Below are 17,250 nucleotides of genomic sequence, written 5' to 3'. Positions count from 1 at the left end.
GTGAGCAGCTCATACTAATCCACTGACACTTTATGATTTTCAGTCTCTTTGATGCTCACATACCATCACCAGGCTTTGAGATATCAGCCTTTATCTCACCAAATAGCACTGTTAATGCTTCTTTGCACATCTTGTTTAGGTGACCTTATGATGATTGAATGTTAAGAGTTCTGCTCTGACCTACCAGGGACCACAGATGAAAAATCACCTTCTTGCTAACTTAATTATATGCTATGGATGCTGTGCTGAAATGTTCTTTAATATGTGCTGGCCCTTGGAATTAATAATCAAATAAGTGAATAAATTAAAATAAGTAAGATGCATCTGTAAGCAAGCAAAAATACCCAAAACAAAGCTAAATTGAGAGCTGTGCTGTGTTACACAAGTTTGCACAAAATTTGTCAAGAGAGGACGCTTGGCTCTCCATACTGGGAACATGTACTCTAACACCCCTCTTTAAGGTGTTCATGGCAAGTCTGTTTTTCTGAAAGCTTCAGTTATGTAATATTGTATTCTTTCTCTATTATCCTCTATTACTCTATTATTTCTACTGTATTATTTCAATGTTTTGTGGAGTCTTACGCTGCCTTTAAAGCCTCATGTACACACACAGGCTTTGCTCATACATTCCTGAAATCTGAGAATAGTTATGGTTGGGACAGCTACGTTGGTTAGCAATAGATGACCAATTACATACAGTTTTTTCTAGCTTAACCCAAGATATATGCAAGACAGCGGAGATCAGGGCTCATTCGCTCATTCTGTTGAGGCCAGCACTGTAAGCTTTACCTGTGACCAGTATGGATGGGTACCTTTCTCATTTGAAACAATACAGTTCCGATGCCCGATACCTGGCATTTGATACTGGTACTCAATGGTACCAATTTTTGGTACTTTTTTTGTGTTTACGTGGTATAAAATATCATTTTTTTATTAATAAGATTAAACTTTTTTCGATTCAACATATTTATTCTTCAGTATATAACCTTGCAATGCTATGTTTATGTCCAGCATGGAAAATCACCTACTCTTCCACTCCCTCACAGTCACAAGGATGCACATAGGTACCTAAACATGGTACCTTTTGATTTGACCCTAATCGGTACCCGGTACTCTTGACAGAATTCAGTCGGTACCTATAAAAGTACTTTATTTGGTACCCATCCCTAATGATCAGAACAAAAAGGTAAACTGAGAAATAGTTCCTCATCATGTTTGGTCAACATTTGCCACCCACAGGTTTGACAACAATCAATCTTTTGCTGTTAATTTTTCATTTTGGATTACAACTTAATTAGAAATATCATGTAATACCACGGCTACATGACTTAACCAGTTCCATTAGAAGTATTATGTCCAGATTATCACATCCCCATGGCTCTAGCCAGGTTTCTTGGATGTAGGATAGTGGACACTCAAGGACTTGTAGGTTGTTGTTTACTTTTTCTTTCATCATCTTCATTTTCTAACACCAGAGGTTGCAGTTGTGAATACCAGTGATGGAAAAACCTGAAACTGATCCAGGAAAGTGTCTACTGTAGTAATATGTCCTTTTCCTAAAGACCTCAGTACAAATGGAGTTCTGTTAGAAACCTGTGAAGTTGCCCCCTGCTGGCTGTTCACAATAACGCAGTCATTCACCTCTACTGGCTATACTACACAATTACCCATTTTGCATGCAAAGTCTCTGACTGACTACTTTACAGACTATCGGCAGAATGAAGTTGGATACTGTGACTTCTTTTAACAAGGCTTAACATCTTTTTCACCTTAGTCGTGAAACCGTCTTTATTCTGCATTTAGTTCTTCTTTTACACTATTGACAAACAGTAGATGGTACTCAAAGGCTAGCCCCAATGACAGCTGAAAATCTAAGATCTCACCTGAGGAACAAATGGATCATTCACTCACATGTTCAGAACAATAAAAAGTCCTGTTTATACGAGTTAGCTACTGTCACGGCTGCTCTGCTGTCACAGCTCTGTTGCTTCAGCCTTGAAGGTTGGCTGCAAGCTCTGAAGTACCTGAACTTCCTCTCTGACTTTCATGAGCCCACTTATTGAATAAATATGCCTATGAGAGATGACTAATCCTTCTGTCACTATTGGAAAAGAGACAAACCTGGCTCAAACTCCTCTCCTCTTTTCACTCACTCTCTGTCTTCTAATATAGCTCCAGGACCTTCTCGGAGTACTCAATTTCTCACATACTCTCTTTCTCTCTCCTGGCATCCTCCACCACCTATTTCTCTCCTTAAACTCTTTTTTTCCTCTCCTCACCTGCAGCCTTGTGGAATTAAGTGTCAGACTGAACAGGAAGTGTTGAGGCGGTTATCCTCAGAGGTCTCTGCTGTTAGATTGTTTTGTTTGCATGTTGCTTTGGCAAACTTAAGTGCAGTGAATAAATGCACCTATCCTGCACCTCACCTTTTTCTACATTTTTCTGTAAATCACACATGGTGATATAATGATATTAGTGTGTCCCTGTTCATCAATTACCACAGAATCTCTGTCCCATATAATGGTGGAATTACTTCATATTCCAGTGTCGTGCCTCACTTCCTATTATTCACAATCTACGAGATGTGCTTCCTCTTAATATTTTATCCCATTTGGGAAAACTGCTTTTTTAAAAGTCGCTATGATTTAAACTGTGTTACAAAAAATTCAACTCAGATTTTTTTTCAATATTTGCACAAACAGCTACAGAGAGGCAAAGTGACAATTCCCCACAGCATCCACACAATGTCCGAGTGTTTAAACAGAACAATTTATTCTAATCCCTGTGAGATACAACGACCCAAACAAACAAATACAACAAGAGAGAATAAATATGAGTTGCTCCCCTTACAGGGGGAGGTGTGTGCGTGTGTGTGCGTGTGTGTGCGTGTGTGTGCGTGCATGTGTGTGTGTTCATTCCCTCAGATTAACTGCTGTGTCCTCATGTGGTTGTGTTAACGAGTAAACAGTGAGTGTGTGACTTAATGAATGTGTTGGAGTGTGTGTTTGTCATTTCTTTCTGCTGCCACTGCAGGAAGACTTCGGATGTTATATGTGTGTAACATTAAATGTACAATTTATTATGTTGTGTGTCTGTTTCTCTCTCTCTCACACACCAACACCATCACATACACAGCAACTACACACAACAACCACACACACACACACACACACACACACAAGCACAGGACCTGTGTTGAATTATTAACTCTATTTTCAACATCGATAAGGAGCAAACATAAACAATGTGGATGCAATCAGGAAATGTTCTGCTTGATGCAAATGTTTTCAAACACACACACACACATACACATGCATGCATGAATATACACATGCCATCGCTGAGCTGCAGATGGATGCATGCATGGCTGCTCTCCATCATGTGTTGCACATGAAATGTTACCAGCCGTGCAAATACAGTGCAGATGCATGTTGACCCTCTTTCAGCACGCCAGTAATTCATCTTTTAAATGCAAACACATCTGCAGCAGGATCAGGGATCAGGAGATCGAGCACGCGCAGTCAGAGTCTGTGACCTTTATCTTCACCGAGTGAATACAAGCTTACATGTAGATAATCAGAACTCATATACAGGAGCTAACTAGACCCACAGCATCCTTTCAAGGACATTACTAACCAAGATGAACAGCAAAATATGTTGTTTGTGGCTTTCTTTGGGATTTTTATTTGTTTATGTCAGAGGTATTGCTTGATTAATTTGTTTTATTCCAGAGTAATTGCCCTGAGGAAACAGTAAAGTGAATTACATAATAATGTATTTTATTGTCTTGTTTCATAACTCCGAACATTGTATAGTTACATTTAATATTGTAGGGTAACATAATGGGCTCTAATTTCGTGGCGCAGCGCAGGGGGCGCAAGCCTGGTGCAGCCTGCGTAGTGCTAATTTCGTGCAGCGCACCACTGTGCGCTGCCAAGTTGACAATTTGGTAGACCGTCTGCGCAGAGATGGGTGTGACGGCGCGCCAGGGGGAGTTGACGGCGCACCAGGGGGAGGTGTCAGCAGATTCATGTTGGCGCAGTGACAATTTCGTGCCAAAAAAGTGCGCTGAAAGCTCGCCAGCTCCAACCTGGTCTATTCTCGGCGCAAGGCGGAGCGCACCCCACTCAGCTGTAATTTGGTGACAGGCGCACATGTGCGCACATGTCATCAAAGCCTCAGAGGCAGGTTTCCAGAGTGTCAGGCACATTTTAATGCAGTAAACAATCACAGCAATCACTATTTAATGTAACCGTCTGAACCAGCATATACATTTATATCTATATTAACTGTCCCGTCACATCTGATGTCAGATTAAAGCCGTTTGTCATAATGGAAAGTTAACCTGACGGCAGCTGGAAGTTTGATGCACATCTTACAATTTAACAATAAACAGCCTTAACATCTGATACTGAGTATATATCTGGTTCTCTCGTTTCATTTAATTCAAAGAAAAGAGGGAGAGAAAAGACGAAGTAAAAAGAGACAAAATAAATGCATGTCACTCAGGATTTACCCGTGATTTCCCATATTTCTCTGTTTTAGTCTTTATTTTTAACGTGATCTAAAAAGATGGAGTACATTGTTGTAAGGAGGATGAGGTGGAGACACTGGGAGAGTATACAGTATATCACCAAAGGTTCTGCTATTTGGCGATGACAAACCAGGAGTGCATATGGATCAAAAGTATTCTGAATGGATAAGCCAGCTGTGTAACTGCCTCTTAATTTTTTACTCCGAATAAATACAAAGGAACAGATTAAATCTGTCCCAGGAGCTGGCCCACATGGTGACGCGCGTTGTGTCCTCCGATGTGCCCCGCCGTCCATTGTCCTGCTGCAGGCACAGCGGCTCTGACCGTCTCTGCTACCAGCACTGTTTCCGCGGTGCTGGAGATCACTCAGACCAATCAGACGCTGCGCCTCGGCCACAGGGCATTTAAAGGCGAGGAGAGGCGCTCATTTGATTGGTGAAAACAGCGATCGGCTGTGTTAAACCCACTCACGGCTTTTCTCCTCCCTCTCTGCCATTTGCGCGGAGGGAGGCGTGGACGCGCAGCTCTGCGCTCCTCTGCCCCTGGACTGCGCCTCTCTTGGCACTGCAGGAAACTTGTAAAGTGCGCCGGTCACGCCCTGTGCGCACGGCGAAGGCCGGCGCAGGGCAGGTGCGCCTGCGCCTGGTCTACGAAATTAGAGCCCAATGTGTTGCTTTGCATGATATATCATCACAATACTTACAATTGACGAAAAACGAGGAATTACTAAACTAAAATAATCGGAAACTATTTTCGTGGCGACTGCACTTGGAGCTGAAGAAGATGACATCCATCCTTATTTTTACATTTTATGTCTTGTACATCTCAAACTGCATTGTGAGGTATGGTTTAAAGGTCATGTATTATTATACTGTATCATATCCTGTGTTATCCCACCATCTTATCTCATATTGTATTGTGTATAAAAGTACTGTATCGTAAAAAAGGTAAAGGTGTAGGAACCATAGACTGTAAAAAACATGGACATCCGCCTGCTTGGCGGAGTGAGGTCTCCCCGAAAACTGCTCCCCCTAGTGGCTGGCTGCAGTATAGGTTAAAAAATCTGGCTTTCCAGCCATTCCAGATGGGCTGTGGTCAAACTTAAAAAAAAATAGTACTCCCCGTAGAAATGTTTCTCACGTCCGCTTGACGTGGTGATTTGAAGATCTATGGCTGTCTTGTATTCAAGTCTTTTTCCGGAAAAGTTTTGTTTTCATTAGTTAAAGGAGGTTAAAAACAAGGCTTTACGTAATGTTTAATGACGATTGACAGCTGCTTTCTCGTGTATTCGGGATTGTAAAATATGTCAGGAGGTAGAGTCAAGAAGTGATTAGACTCTCGAAAGAAAAAAAAACAATTGTTATTTTTGTCACATGGCTCCACTCATATTCTCCCAGAATCCCTCATTGTCTCTACTGCGCAGACTCTGGCTGCAAACTACTACAGTGGCTGCGCCTGTGACGGGGGTATTTTGGATTCAAAACTGTACAATGATAAATGGTCAAGCCACACTGTCCACTCTGTATACAGTCTATGGTAGGAACAAGACTTTACACCTATTCATGGATGTCAACAGCTTGAAGCCAACCTTGATGTTGCCAATGGCCATTTGCTTTGACCTTAGACCAAGATTAAACAACAATACCAAAATATCTCCTATCAAATCTATAAGTTGTGGTCATTTTTGGTGTTCGTGGATATAACAGCTGACAAGAGGGATGATGTATGAGGAGTAAAAAGGGAAGACATGCAGCAAAGTGTTGGCTCCCTCTCTCTTATGTATCGTGATTCATTAGATCATTTGTTTACTCGTTTTAAAAGAACATGTGCTCAGTGAACCTTTTGAGCCCATCTGTGAGGCCTTAAAGAGTCACATTTTATCACACTGAACGATAAAACAAAAAACTTTGATTGTTAGTACATCATTTTTTTATACTAAAAACACTGAAATTGTACCAACTACTGTATATACATACATTACTGTTCCCTGAGACGGTTTATGAATAGCCTTTCAGATTCATTTCAACATTACAGTTTGGCTCCTGCAAAGTGTTTCCTATGATTTTTCCATTAAACTCAGTGGAGTGAAGCTGTTTCAATTTAACCTTTATTTAACATTTAACAGCTGATTTCACTGCATTTCATTACAGCTGCTGCTGCTGCTGCTGCTGCCTGCCTTAAACTCAACCTTGCACACTCTAACAGAGTCATTTTACTGAATCATCTCATGCATTAAATGACAGTTTACCAAGCAACTCAAACCGTGGATTTTTCAGGTGGTTATTTATTTTGTTTTGATCAAAATTTTGATCTTTACCCTTCACAATAAAAATATAGCTGTGATAACAGAAACCTGAGCAATCATTCAACAGTTTCACCGTTAGCTGTATGTGTTTTCATGGGACAGATGTGCAGGTACCAGACTGTGTTCACCATCCATTAGAAAAGTAAATTACCAAATCCCATTGAGGGCCTTTGTCTCTGAGCTCTGTGATTGATACGACTTCAAAAATGAACAACCACAGCTTTGACCAGCTGCTGTTATCATTACTAATACGATGCTAACCTAAACAACCAAGTGTCCCTCACCTTGCAGTCTGTGGAGTCAGCAAGAAGAAGATAAAATCAGATGTGGGTGTGATCAGTTTGTCTCTGGTGTTGCTCACATTAGAGAAAGATAACTGTCACAAAGGAGTTTTGACCAATCAGATTACAGCAAATTTTTGATTGTCTTGATTTTGGCACCCCCTGTGGACAAAATGAAGCAAATCATCTTGTTGTAAATCTCGTCCTGTTCTTGTTAAGTCATTTATTTTAAACTTTTAGACAAATTATAATTCATTTTATGCACCTCACAATAAATATCTGGTGTGGAAAATCTTTATAAGTCTCTTTTATCAGCTCCTTGTATAACACCTTCACTGATCTGATTCCTCTGTGATGATCTCATTCACATTGTAAACCCAATTAGATTTATAACTTTTAATTAATATGTCTGTTTTTTATGATCAATTAAACACTCCATACTGGGGCTATATTAGATACAAGAACTGGTTCATTTTATAATCGCTCTCATGCATGACTGCTTGAGCAAAAAAGCTTGACAATGATTTGTTAATATAATATATATGTGTGTGTACTGTAAGTGTGCTGGCTCCTGACATCAGTGAGTGTCCTCAGTTTGCTGTAGAGGAGGCGACTGAGGAGAGTTTCATCTTAAAGCCCCGCAGAGACACACTGAGAGAAATCACCTGCTGAGATCTGAACTCATCACAGAAGTGTCTCCATCACACTCCAGAGGAATCATAAAGCCTAGTGGACGCACAATAGCAACACACACACACACACACACACACACACACACACACACACACACACACACACACACACACACACACACAGATATTTGGGCTTTAGTTGCGCGTATAATTCTTGGAAGCAGAGCTGCTCTGAGGGCAAACACTCTCAAAGGGAGAGTTAAATCTTAATAGCTGGAGGATTTCGGGAAAGTAACTGTCAGATACGACTTCATCTCCTCCTCTTTCCTCCATCGCTCCCTCCTCTTTCATTTTTATTTCTTTATGGCTTTATAACTCTCACCACCTCATATGTTTGTCGTCTTTTCATCTCCTTCTTACTTTTTACTGCTCATCTGATTTTTAGAGATGTAACATTACACTCAGCTTATGATAAGACTTACAATACAAATTACAGGACGGGATTTTTATTTTCAAAAGAACAAAAAATACAAAACCAATAGTAGTAGTAGTGGTTTAAAACTAGAAAAGCACTGAGAGAATGCAGGCCTCCACCAAGCATATTGTGATTGTCACACGACACTTTAGTCCTACTTTAATGTTATACTCCCTTTCAGCAGATTGTCTGCTACAATTTGGTGTTAGTTGCAGGTTTGTATGATAATTTGTTACCTGGCAGTGTTGAAATTATATATTTCGTATTCCACATCTTAGTATCTAGAATATTGGCAGGATCTGGATCGTACTTTTACATCTGTCAGAAATTATGGTGGCCTTGTCTTGTTTTGTTTTGCAAAGCAATCCGCCCATTTATGGTGGAGTTACATACACATATGGTGAAAACAGCCCTATCTCACAATGATAAAGAATCCTTTAAAAAAAGTCCTGGATCCAGACGGTGATCCAGATCACCTCCAAAATTTAATCACTTCTTCCTTATCCCATTTTGAACATTTCCTGAAAATTTAATCAAGATCAGTTTGTTACTTTTTGAGTTATGTTGTTGTTGGTAAATTGTATGAATATATAACCAGTATGCCTTATACATTATCATTATGTAGATTATATTATCATTATGTAAACTAACAATCTTATGTATTGATGATCACATGTTTAGTTCACGAGGAGCACATAGTCATCTGTTACACATTATGAGCACAGAAACATTTTATGTTCACTGAAGAGCACCACAACTAACGAGAGAATTTACGAGTTCACTGATTGCGCTCAGGAGGAGGTCAACCTTGGTCTGGAGGGACCGTCTCCCCTTGGTTGTGTTGTTCCACAGGAGGAGCTGTGCGTAAATCTGTATGAACTTTGTATGAATGCTTCAACTTACATCCTGAGGAGAGTCTTCCACCCAGATGATGAGTGGTCTGAGGAGGTGACCTCCACACCTCTATGCATTTAGTCTTGAGAGCGGCAAAGACTCTTTTAGTACACATGATGTCATAAGTAAACATGTCTGTTGGAGCGTGAAATGTATTTGCATATGGGTGGACACCACATGGCTATAAAGATGTACACTGAGGATCCTGATCTTCAGTGAGAGGAAGTTGCCTTTGTTGTAAACTGCTCACTCCTTGCAATTAAAAGTTCTTTGAACAAACTACTCTGCTCTCTGTGATCATTCCTGCTGCCGCCTGTGAGTCAGGGCACAGGGAGAATTTTCCTGACAGTTGTTCACAGACAAACAGACAAACAGACCCTCGCAAAAATATAACCTCATCGGCAGAGGTAAACATGGGTTTAACACTACTTCGACAGACGAGCAACAATATACACAAGAGCAAAGCAAGAAACTGAGGCACAGAATAACCTAAAAAGAACCAAACCCCCAAATCCTGAACAGAAAATAACTGAAACATTAGGAGAGGAGAAAAAAAATAAAAAAATTAATATACCTGAATTTTTTGTTTGACAATATCAAAATTGGGATTCTTTGTCAAAAAATTATCTTTATTTTTAACTCAAGTTCTTTATTTCAGCCTTTTTTTATTAACTGGATTGGAAAAAAATTACCACTTTTCTCCAGCAGAGGGTGAAATGTTTCTCTCTGACCCACGTGATGAGCATTTCGTGGGGAAAATATGGCTCCTGATATAGTTTGTAGACATTATCATCATCATTTCACTTTTTCACATGGTCGGGTTTTTTAAAAGCAAACTAAAAATAGCAAAAATCGTAAATATCTAAGAATCACAATTTAAATTGAAATGGCACCCCAAAAATTGTGATAGAATCGAATCCTAAGTAAAGCGTAGTGTCCCAGCCCTATAAAACATGAAGAAAAACCCGTCAACGAAAATACCTAGATATACGTTTTTCCTGAGTTTCTAAACATTCACCCAGCTTGTGAGTGCCCTTGAGGTGAATTACCCAGTTTGACAGTCACTGACTTTTGTAACTCTATTTCTCTGTTACTTTTCTAACACTAAAATAAACCTCGAACAAAGTTATCGACCAAAATGCTTCATTGTTTAATGATAAAACCAAGACATCCGTTTTCAACCATAGAGAGTGAATTCTTAATGGACTGCAATGGTCAATAGTCACATTAAAGTACGGGTTGTTGATTGTCTTGCTGAGTAGCATCATATCGCTCTTCTCTTTTCTCCTCTCGGCTTTCCATCCTCTCCTCTCGGAGGACTTGGTCCTGTCATTAGACTCTAAAGTTGAGTCAGAGTATACAACAAGCTGCCAAGGTCAGATGTATTATGAGCTCTGTTTGTGTGTGTGTGTGTGTGTGTGTGTGTGTGTGTGTGAGAGAGAGAAGACCGCCACTCCTGTATGTTTTTTTTGTTTTTTTTTTGTTTTTCTCTCTTCAAATCATCTGCAAACATCAACATATATCAACATCTATGTGTGATGATCTTCTTGACCCCACTCTGAACCGCACTCTGCTACATAATTATCACCTCCAACACTTCACACATACACGTAAATACACACTCACACACATCACAGCTGGCCCACATCGTTTTCGTAAGTAATTCCTGGTCTGTTAGCACTGTGATCACTACACTGCATATTTAATGCTCCATCATTATGATGGGGGGAGGTGGCAGGAGCTGAGGGAAGTCATGTATTATTCACAGCAGCTGTGTGTGGCCACTTGCCACATTTAGTCCAACACTGTGAAGGTGTTTGAAGGCAAGCCGAGTGTGTGAAAGGTCACTCAGAGAGTAGAGCAGATCTGAAATTAGAGCTGCTGCATATCGAATCATGGTTAAAATACCTGTTTTTGTTTAGATACCCTTATTTCAGCTTCTTATTTGAAGCATTTTGTTCTGGCTGCTGTCTCTATAAGGCGACCCCTTCAGAAAATCCAGACAAGTACAACATCTTTTAGACATCTTTCTGACATGATTTATAGATGTGTGTGTGTTTTTCTACCTGATAGTCTTCCCCTCCCTCAGGTCGTACAGAGAGAAGAAAATGTCTGTGTCCTCTCCGATGCTGTTGTAGGTGAAGCTTTTCAGGTTGACCAGCAGGTGGTGTGGTACAGGAACTCTGCAGGGCTCCCCGTGTCGCTGCCGGTTGCCCTCACCCTGGAAATACAGCACAGATTTATATTATTCTTTGTTTAAAACTGAAGACGGCAGTGGGTTATTTGACACCTGTGGAAGTACGTCAGACTGCAGAGTGTTCAGTTTACCTGTGTGGTGCTCTGCTGGACGCTGTGTCTGCTGGACAGGTGCTGTGGATGAGAAAAGACATAAAACAGTACAGCAGGAATCAATAAACACTGTCTCTTAACCTTGTTCTTTCCTCGCTTCCTCTCCTCTTCTATATCCTCATCTCTGTGTCTCAGCACGCTGCCTCCTTTTCACTCCCATCTTGTTTTCTTCTTTTACTGTCTTCTTTTAGCCTCTTTTCTGCTAATCGTGTCACCTTTGTATTAATCTCTTATTCTCGTTTCCTCCATTTTTCATTCTCTCCCCAGTGTTCAATGCTTCCTCTCTCCTTGAATCCTTTTCCTGCTTGTGCCGCCATGTCACCTTTTCAGTCACCTCGTCTCTTTGTATTCTCTCCTTCACTTCTACCCTATGGTGCCCTCCTTGTTTTCTCTCATCTTCTCTCCCCTACTTTCCTCTCCTTTCTTCCTCTCAACTTTGTTTCCTCCCAATTTGTATCTTGTACTTTTCCTTTACTCTCGCTCCATACACTCCTTAAGCATCCTTTCCTTTCTCCTTATCTCCTATTCTTGACCTGCTACCTTGTCCCATCAAGTCCAACTTGTCTCCTCTTCTTGTGTCCTTTCTCCCTATGATTTCCTCTTTTCTCCTACATTATGACTTTATTCTTTCTTTCTCCCTTCCCTCCTTTCTTTCTATCCTTCCCTCCTCTCTTTCCTCTATTTTCACCCTCTCAATCTTTGGTCTTTTGCTGCTCTCTACTTAGTTACATCCTCTCCTGCTCTCTCTTCTCCCCCCTCAGCTGATGAAAATGCAGGAACTCCCCACAGACGCATTACTCCGTCTTGTCTCTCTAAATCTCTGAGCGTCTTCAGGGAGCAGAGGGAGCAGGAAGTGAAAATCTTTTTGATGAATCGAAGTAATGACTGTCAAATGAAAGCCATCTGCAAATATTACAACCTGAGCAGAAAATTAGCCTGCAGCCACTTCCTCATCTCCTTCTTAACGTCTGGCTCTGCCAGGTAACCTATCAGAAATGATCTGCTGCTTCACTGCATGCAGCCCGTGTAAGAAAAATACAACGACAGAGGCCTTCTGACAAACACAACACATGATGTGCTCTGACATCATGGACATTATATAACAGCAGCATCTCCTTTTTCAGGTTCACCACGCCAAGATATCAGCCATTGATTGACTGACCCTTTTTAGAACAGTAACAAAACATTTCCGAGGGTTTTCTTATATTTTCTGTGTTTAATAAGTTTGTCTCCCGATGCATGAACAGATTGTCTTTTTAATTAATAAGCACATATTTATTATGGATCTTGGTCTCTCAAATGTATTAAGTAAAGCATGTTTAAAACAAAATCATCTTTGCAAGCAGCTGATTTCAGCAACATGATTAGGTTTTCTTCAGGCTGTATCTGAATAACATGATAAATCTGACAGAAGCATATGAAAAAGTCAGGCAACCAAAGAAAGACTACTCAGGATTTTAAGCAATGTTGTTGTATTGTCACTTGCTTCTAGTGTGGCTGCCATACATTTTTTAAATAGACACGGTCCATAAATACTTTGTTTAAATTATTATAGAGTGTTTTTATGATAAATTTGGGCCTCTTCATTATCAGAATTAAATTGTATTACTTATTTTCTGTAATACGTAAAGTCTGTTAAATCTTTCTTACATCTTTTAGTTTAAATGTACATTTTACAGCATTCAATAGGTATAATCATACACTAGTGACAAATTTGCAGATTCAAGGACACAAATGTTTGCCTCTTTGGTTTTTTGCAGCACAATGCTGTTGTTGTATCTATTCTGTAAGTTTGCATTACTTTGAAAATTTGCAGCTTTTTTGTCTTCACAGAAAATGTTTGCAGTGTTATCACATCTGTTGACTGGCCACCATTTTCTTTTCAACATTTTATTCAGCTTTTTTCATTTATATTTACAAATCTCAGTTAATAAATCATAGTCGTGACTTAACAAGAAATTATTACAATTTGGCAAACATAAAATTTATTTAAAAAATATAGGCAACATCTAGAACTGCATAAACACTAAATGAACAACAAAGAAAAAAGAGAAGAAAAACATTATAATGATTCTTCACTAAAAAATTGAGTTTGTGTCAACCACACCCATATCCAACTGGTAATGTAAGTTAACTAATGACAGGAAGAGTCAATAAATCCTTGAACATTTCCAGTTTCAGGTGGAGCTTTGCTGTAACCTTTTCCATCAAGTACAATTTCTTTAATCTGTCCCTCCACGGGAGAAGAGTGAGAGGAAGAGTTATTGTTGTCATTTACTTTGCAGCTAGGAGAAGGATAATGTAGAAACTTGGCTTTTCATTTATCCATTGCCCCATCCAGTATTAAACCTATGATGAACAGTGGTGCTGTTAGTGGTAGGTCTACCCCTAGCATAGCCTGTATTTCTGTTCGAATCCCATCCAAAAAATGATTTAAGTTTGGGACATTCCCAAAAATTATGAGTGTAATTCCCAACCTGTTTACAGTTCCCTCCAGCAAAATCTGTTTTACTTTTGCCATATTTTGATGTCATAAACACTGTCTTAAAGTATCCCATTTTCAATTTCCAACTGACCTATTGCCAAATTGGATTGTTAATTGGACTGAGTATTGTTCCTGTAAATATCTGTACATATGTCAGACTATTTTCTTAGTATCTGTTCTTTCAAATTCTTTTTTATTTAAAGATTTCGCTTTCAAATAACTGGTTTATGATAACCAGGCCTTTTATTGTTCAAGTGTTGAAACCTGTATATAAATTTTTGGCAAGAAATTTGGCCACCATGTTTTCACAATCAGGGTGACATCCAGATTCTGAATTACTGGGTGCTGGAAAGAAACAGTAAACAAACAAAAGAAGCAGACTTGTTCATCAAAGCTGCTCAAATACAGATTAAATCAAACAAATCACCAAGGTTTCATGAGAAAGTCAAGGCTAATGAGCTTAATGCTGAAGGCTTGATGCCAAAATGTGGGGAAGTGTGTTTTTTAAGAGTTTTTTTTTTTTCCTTGGATTTCTAATACTGCATGTGTCCCAATCCAAAGGATCACTCCTGATTTTTGAGTCCAGCTACTTCCTCCATTTCCTTTTTTTTATTTACTGGTCCAACTTTTGCAATGAATTTTCAAATTCTTTGTGAGTTACGCTATGTACATTTTTTTGACTTGAGTCTTCTGCTTACACAATAAATATCCTTTATGATTCACTACGATGAACTTTATTGAATCACAACCAGGGCGCTTTAGTTTAGGTTTTATTGAGACACAAAATTAACCACATTTTTCAGGCCTTACTATCTGGGATATTACTTTCCAGTCTTCCCAAAAGATCTGTCGGTGTTTTCATCAGGTGTAATATGCAATGTATCCCGAGTGGCTGATCAAGCATGAGGACATAGTGCCATGTAAACAATCCTTTCTATTCAGTGATTCTCCTGAGCCAGCAAGCGTTCTGTATTCACTGTGAATTATTCACACTTTTTTCCTGTTGTGTCATTTTCGATTTTTTTTCCTTCTTCTTTTTTTTTCTTTTTTTTTTTTTTTTTTGCTTACTGTGTTTTCCTTGTTGTTTCCTCAGTGTTAAATTTGCTGAAGCTGCAGTAATGTTAATTCACCACAGGGATCAATGAAGCCTTATTCATCACATCCTGTGTTTTCTTCATTGTGACCTTTTCTCAGTCAAGTGTAACAAACTGAGACCAGGAAACAACAGACAGGAAAGTTGTTCCCCCTGAATGAAGCAAGTGTTTAAATTATCATTCAAACTCCATCTCTTGTTTCAGTAACTTTGTTTTGTTTGACTTTGTTTGCTCACCTCTGTGAAGGACATCCTGGGTTTATCTGATAATACAGAGAGAAGCTGCTGTATTACACTGTGCATCATAAATGTTTGTAATGTTTCCCCCTGTGTCTGTCTGTCTGTGTGTGTTCTTTGTTCCCCCGCTTCCATCCCACCATCCATCAACTTTTATCTCTCTGTTCCTCCTTCCCCCTCCGTCTCTCATCCTGTCTCCAGATCAGTCTCCAGGCAACTGAACAAAGGGGGAATCACTGAGACCACAGTGTTTGACTGCCACAGCTCAGCTATTTAAAGCAGACTGATGTAAGACTCAGAACATCAAGTAACACTGAGAGAAACCGCAAATGACCAAGAATACTGTTCACACTGCCGCAGCCCACAGAGAGGGAGCTACAGTTTGTTTCCTTTTTAGATTTGTGACGCACATCGATGAAACACAAAATATCTTTAGAAAGAAAAGTCTGTTTGGCCTTCAGGATGGAACATCTTACATCAGGAGACTCAAAAACTTTCCTCTTTACTTGGTTCAATCAGAGAAAAACTATCCTGTGTTTGATGAGCATTTAAGTTAGAAACTACCCAAACAGATGTTGGAGCTCTGGCTGAAAGGAATTTTGGACAGATAAATTCTTGGGTTCAATTTTTTATCTATGCTTTGCATCCACCACATCACCCATTTCTCTTATCTCCAAATATTTTCTTATTTCCTCTCTTTGCATCCTCCTCTTCCCTTCTTTTTCCTCTCGTTGCATCCTCTCCTTCTTTTGTCTTTCCTGTCTTTGCATCCTTCTCCTTCCTCTCTTTTGCAGCCACCCAATGTCCTCTTTTTGCATCCTCCCCATTCTTTCAATTTTCTCCCTTTGCATCCTTCAATTCCTTCCTCTTTCCTTTCAAATTCTGTTTTTCCTCCATCCTCCTTTTCCTTTCACTCCCCTTTCTCTCCTTCGTTTTCCAATCCATGTATCCTCCCTTCTTTCCCTTTTTTGCATGCTCCTCTTTTCTCTCTTTGCATCCTCCTCTTCCCTTCTTTTCATCTCATTGCATCCTCTCCTTCTCTTATCTTTCCTCTTCTTTCTCTCCTTTATTTTATTTTCCAATTCATGTATCCACCTTTCCAACCCCTTCCCTCCTCTTTGCTTGCTGCTCTTCACTCTCTTTGAATCCTCCTCTTTTCTCCCTTTGCATCCTTCCCTTGTGTTTCCTCTTTGACTCCGTCTTCCCTCTTCTTGTATCGTCCCCTCCCTTTCTTTTTCCTATTTGTGTATCCTCCTCTTCCCTCCTCTTTTCTCTATTTTCATCCCTTCCTCTTCCCTTCTTTTCCCTCTCGTTGCATCCTCTCCTTCTCTTGTCTTTCCTGTCTTTGCATTCTTCACCTTCCCCTCTTCGCATTGACCGCATCCCACTGTCCTCTCTTTCTTTCTATCCTCTTCTTTTGCATCCTCCTTTTCCCTCCTCTTTCCTACTTTCAAGCCCCCCTGTCTTTGCATCCTCCTTTTCCCTCTTATAGTCTTTTTTGCATCCTCCCCTTCACTCCTCTTTACTCTTTCTCTTCTTCGTTTTCCAATTCATGTATCCTCCTTTCCTACCCCTTCCCTCCTCTTTGCTTGCTTTTCTTCCCTTTCTTTGCATCCTCCTCTTTTCTCTCTTTGCATCCTTCTCTTGTATTTCCTCTCTTTGACTCCGTATATCCTCTTCTTGTATCGCCCCCTCCCTTTCTTTTTCATATTCATGTATCCTCCTGTTTCCTCCTCCTTTTTCCTCCCCTTGCATCCTCACATCCTTCTTTCCCCTCTCTTTTCATCTCCATTTCCCTCCTTGCTCCATGTTTTACAAACTAATGTGGGACTGTGTTGCCCAGATGAAGAGCCACCAGTCGAGGATGTTCTTGTACTGTGAGGGTTTTCAGCTAGAGCACTGAATGAAAATGAATTTTCAAAATAAAAGCACGAAAGCTTGGTTAAACATTATGGTTTGATAAAA

At 39.8% G+C, this 17,250-nt stretch overlaps 1 protein-coding gene across 4 annotated transcripts in view; it reads right to left on the bottom strand.

Moving 5' to 3' along the window:
• LOC141798023 (dedicator of cytokinesis protein 3-like) overlaps window positions 1-17,250 on the bottom strand; it is a 272,445-nt gene that overhangs the window by 57,719 nt on the left and 197,476 nt on the right. For all 4 annotated transcript variants that reach the window (XM_074679790.1, XM_074679799.1, XM_074679807.1 and 1 more), the window contains 2 exons: window positions 11,450-11,491; window positions 11,188-11,342 (listed from right to left, as the gene is read on the bottom strand). In XM_074679790.1, coding sequence (XP_074535891.1) covers window positions 11,188-11,342; window positions 11,450-11,491 — 197 coding nt within the window. The remainder of the gene's footprint in view (window positions 1-11,187; window positions 11,343-11,449; window positions 11,492-17,250) is intronic.

This window comes from Halichoeres trimaculatus, unplaced genomic scaffold (assembly GCF_033239565.1).
Source record: "Halichoeres trimaculatus isolate MK-OKI-2021-1 unplaced genomic scaffold, fHalTri1.1 fHalTri1_scaffold_1, whole genome shotgun sequence".
Lineage (NCBI taxonomy): Eukaryota > Metazoa > Chordata > Actinopteri > Labriformes > Labridae > Halichoeres > Halichoeres trimaculatus.
The sequence above is the reverse complement of the archived record's forward strand: the minus strand, read 5'-3'. Positions and strand labels throughout refer to the sequence as shown.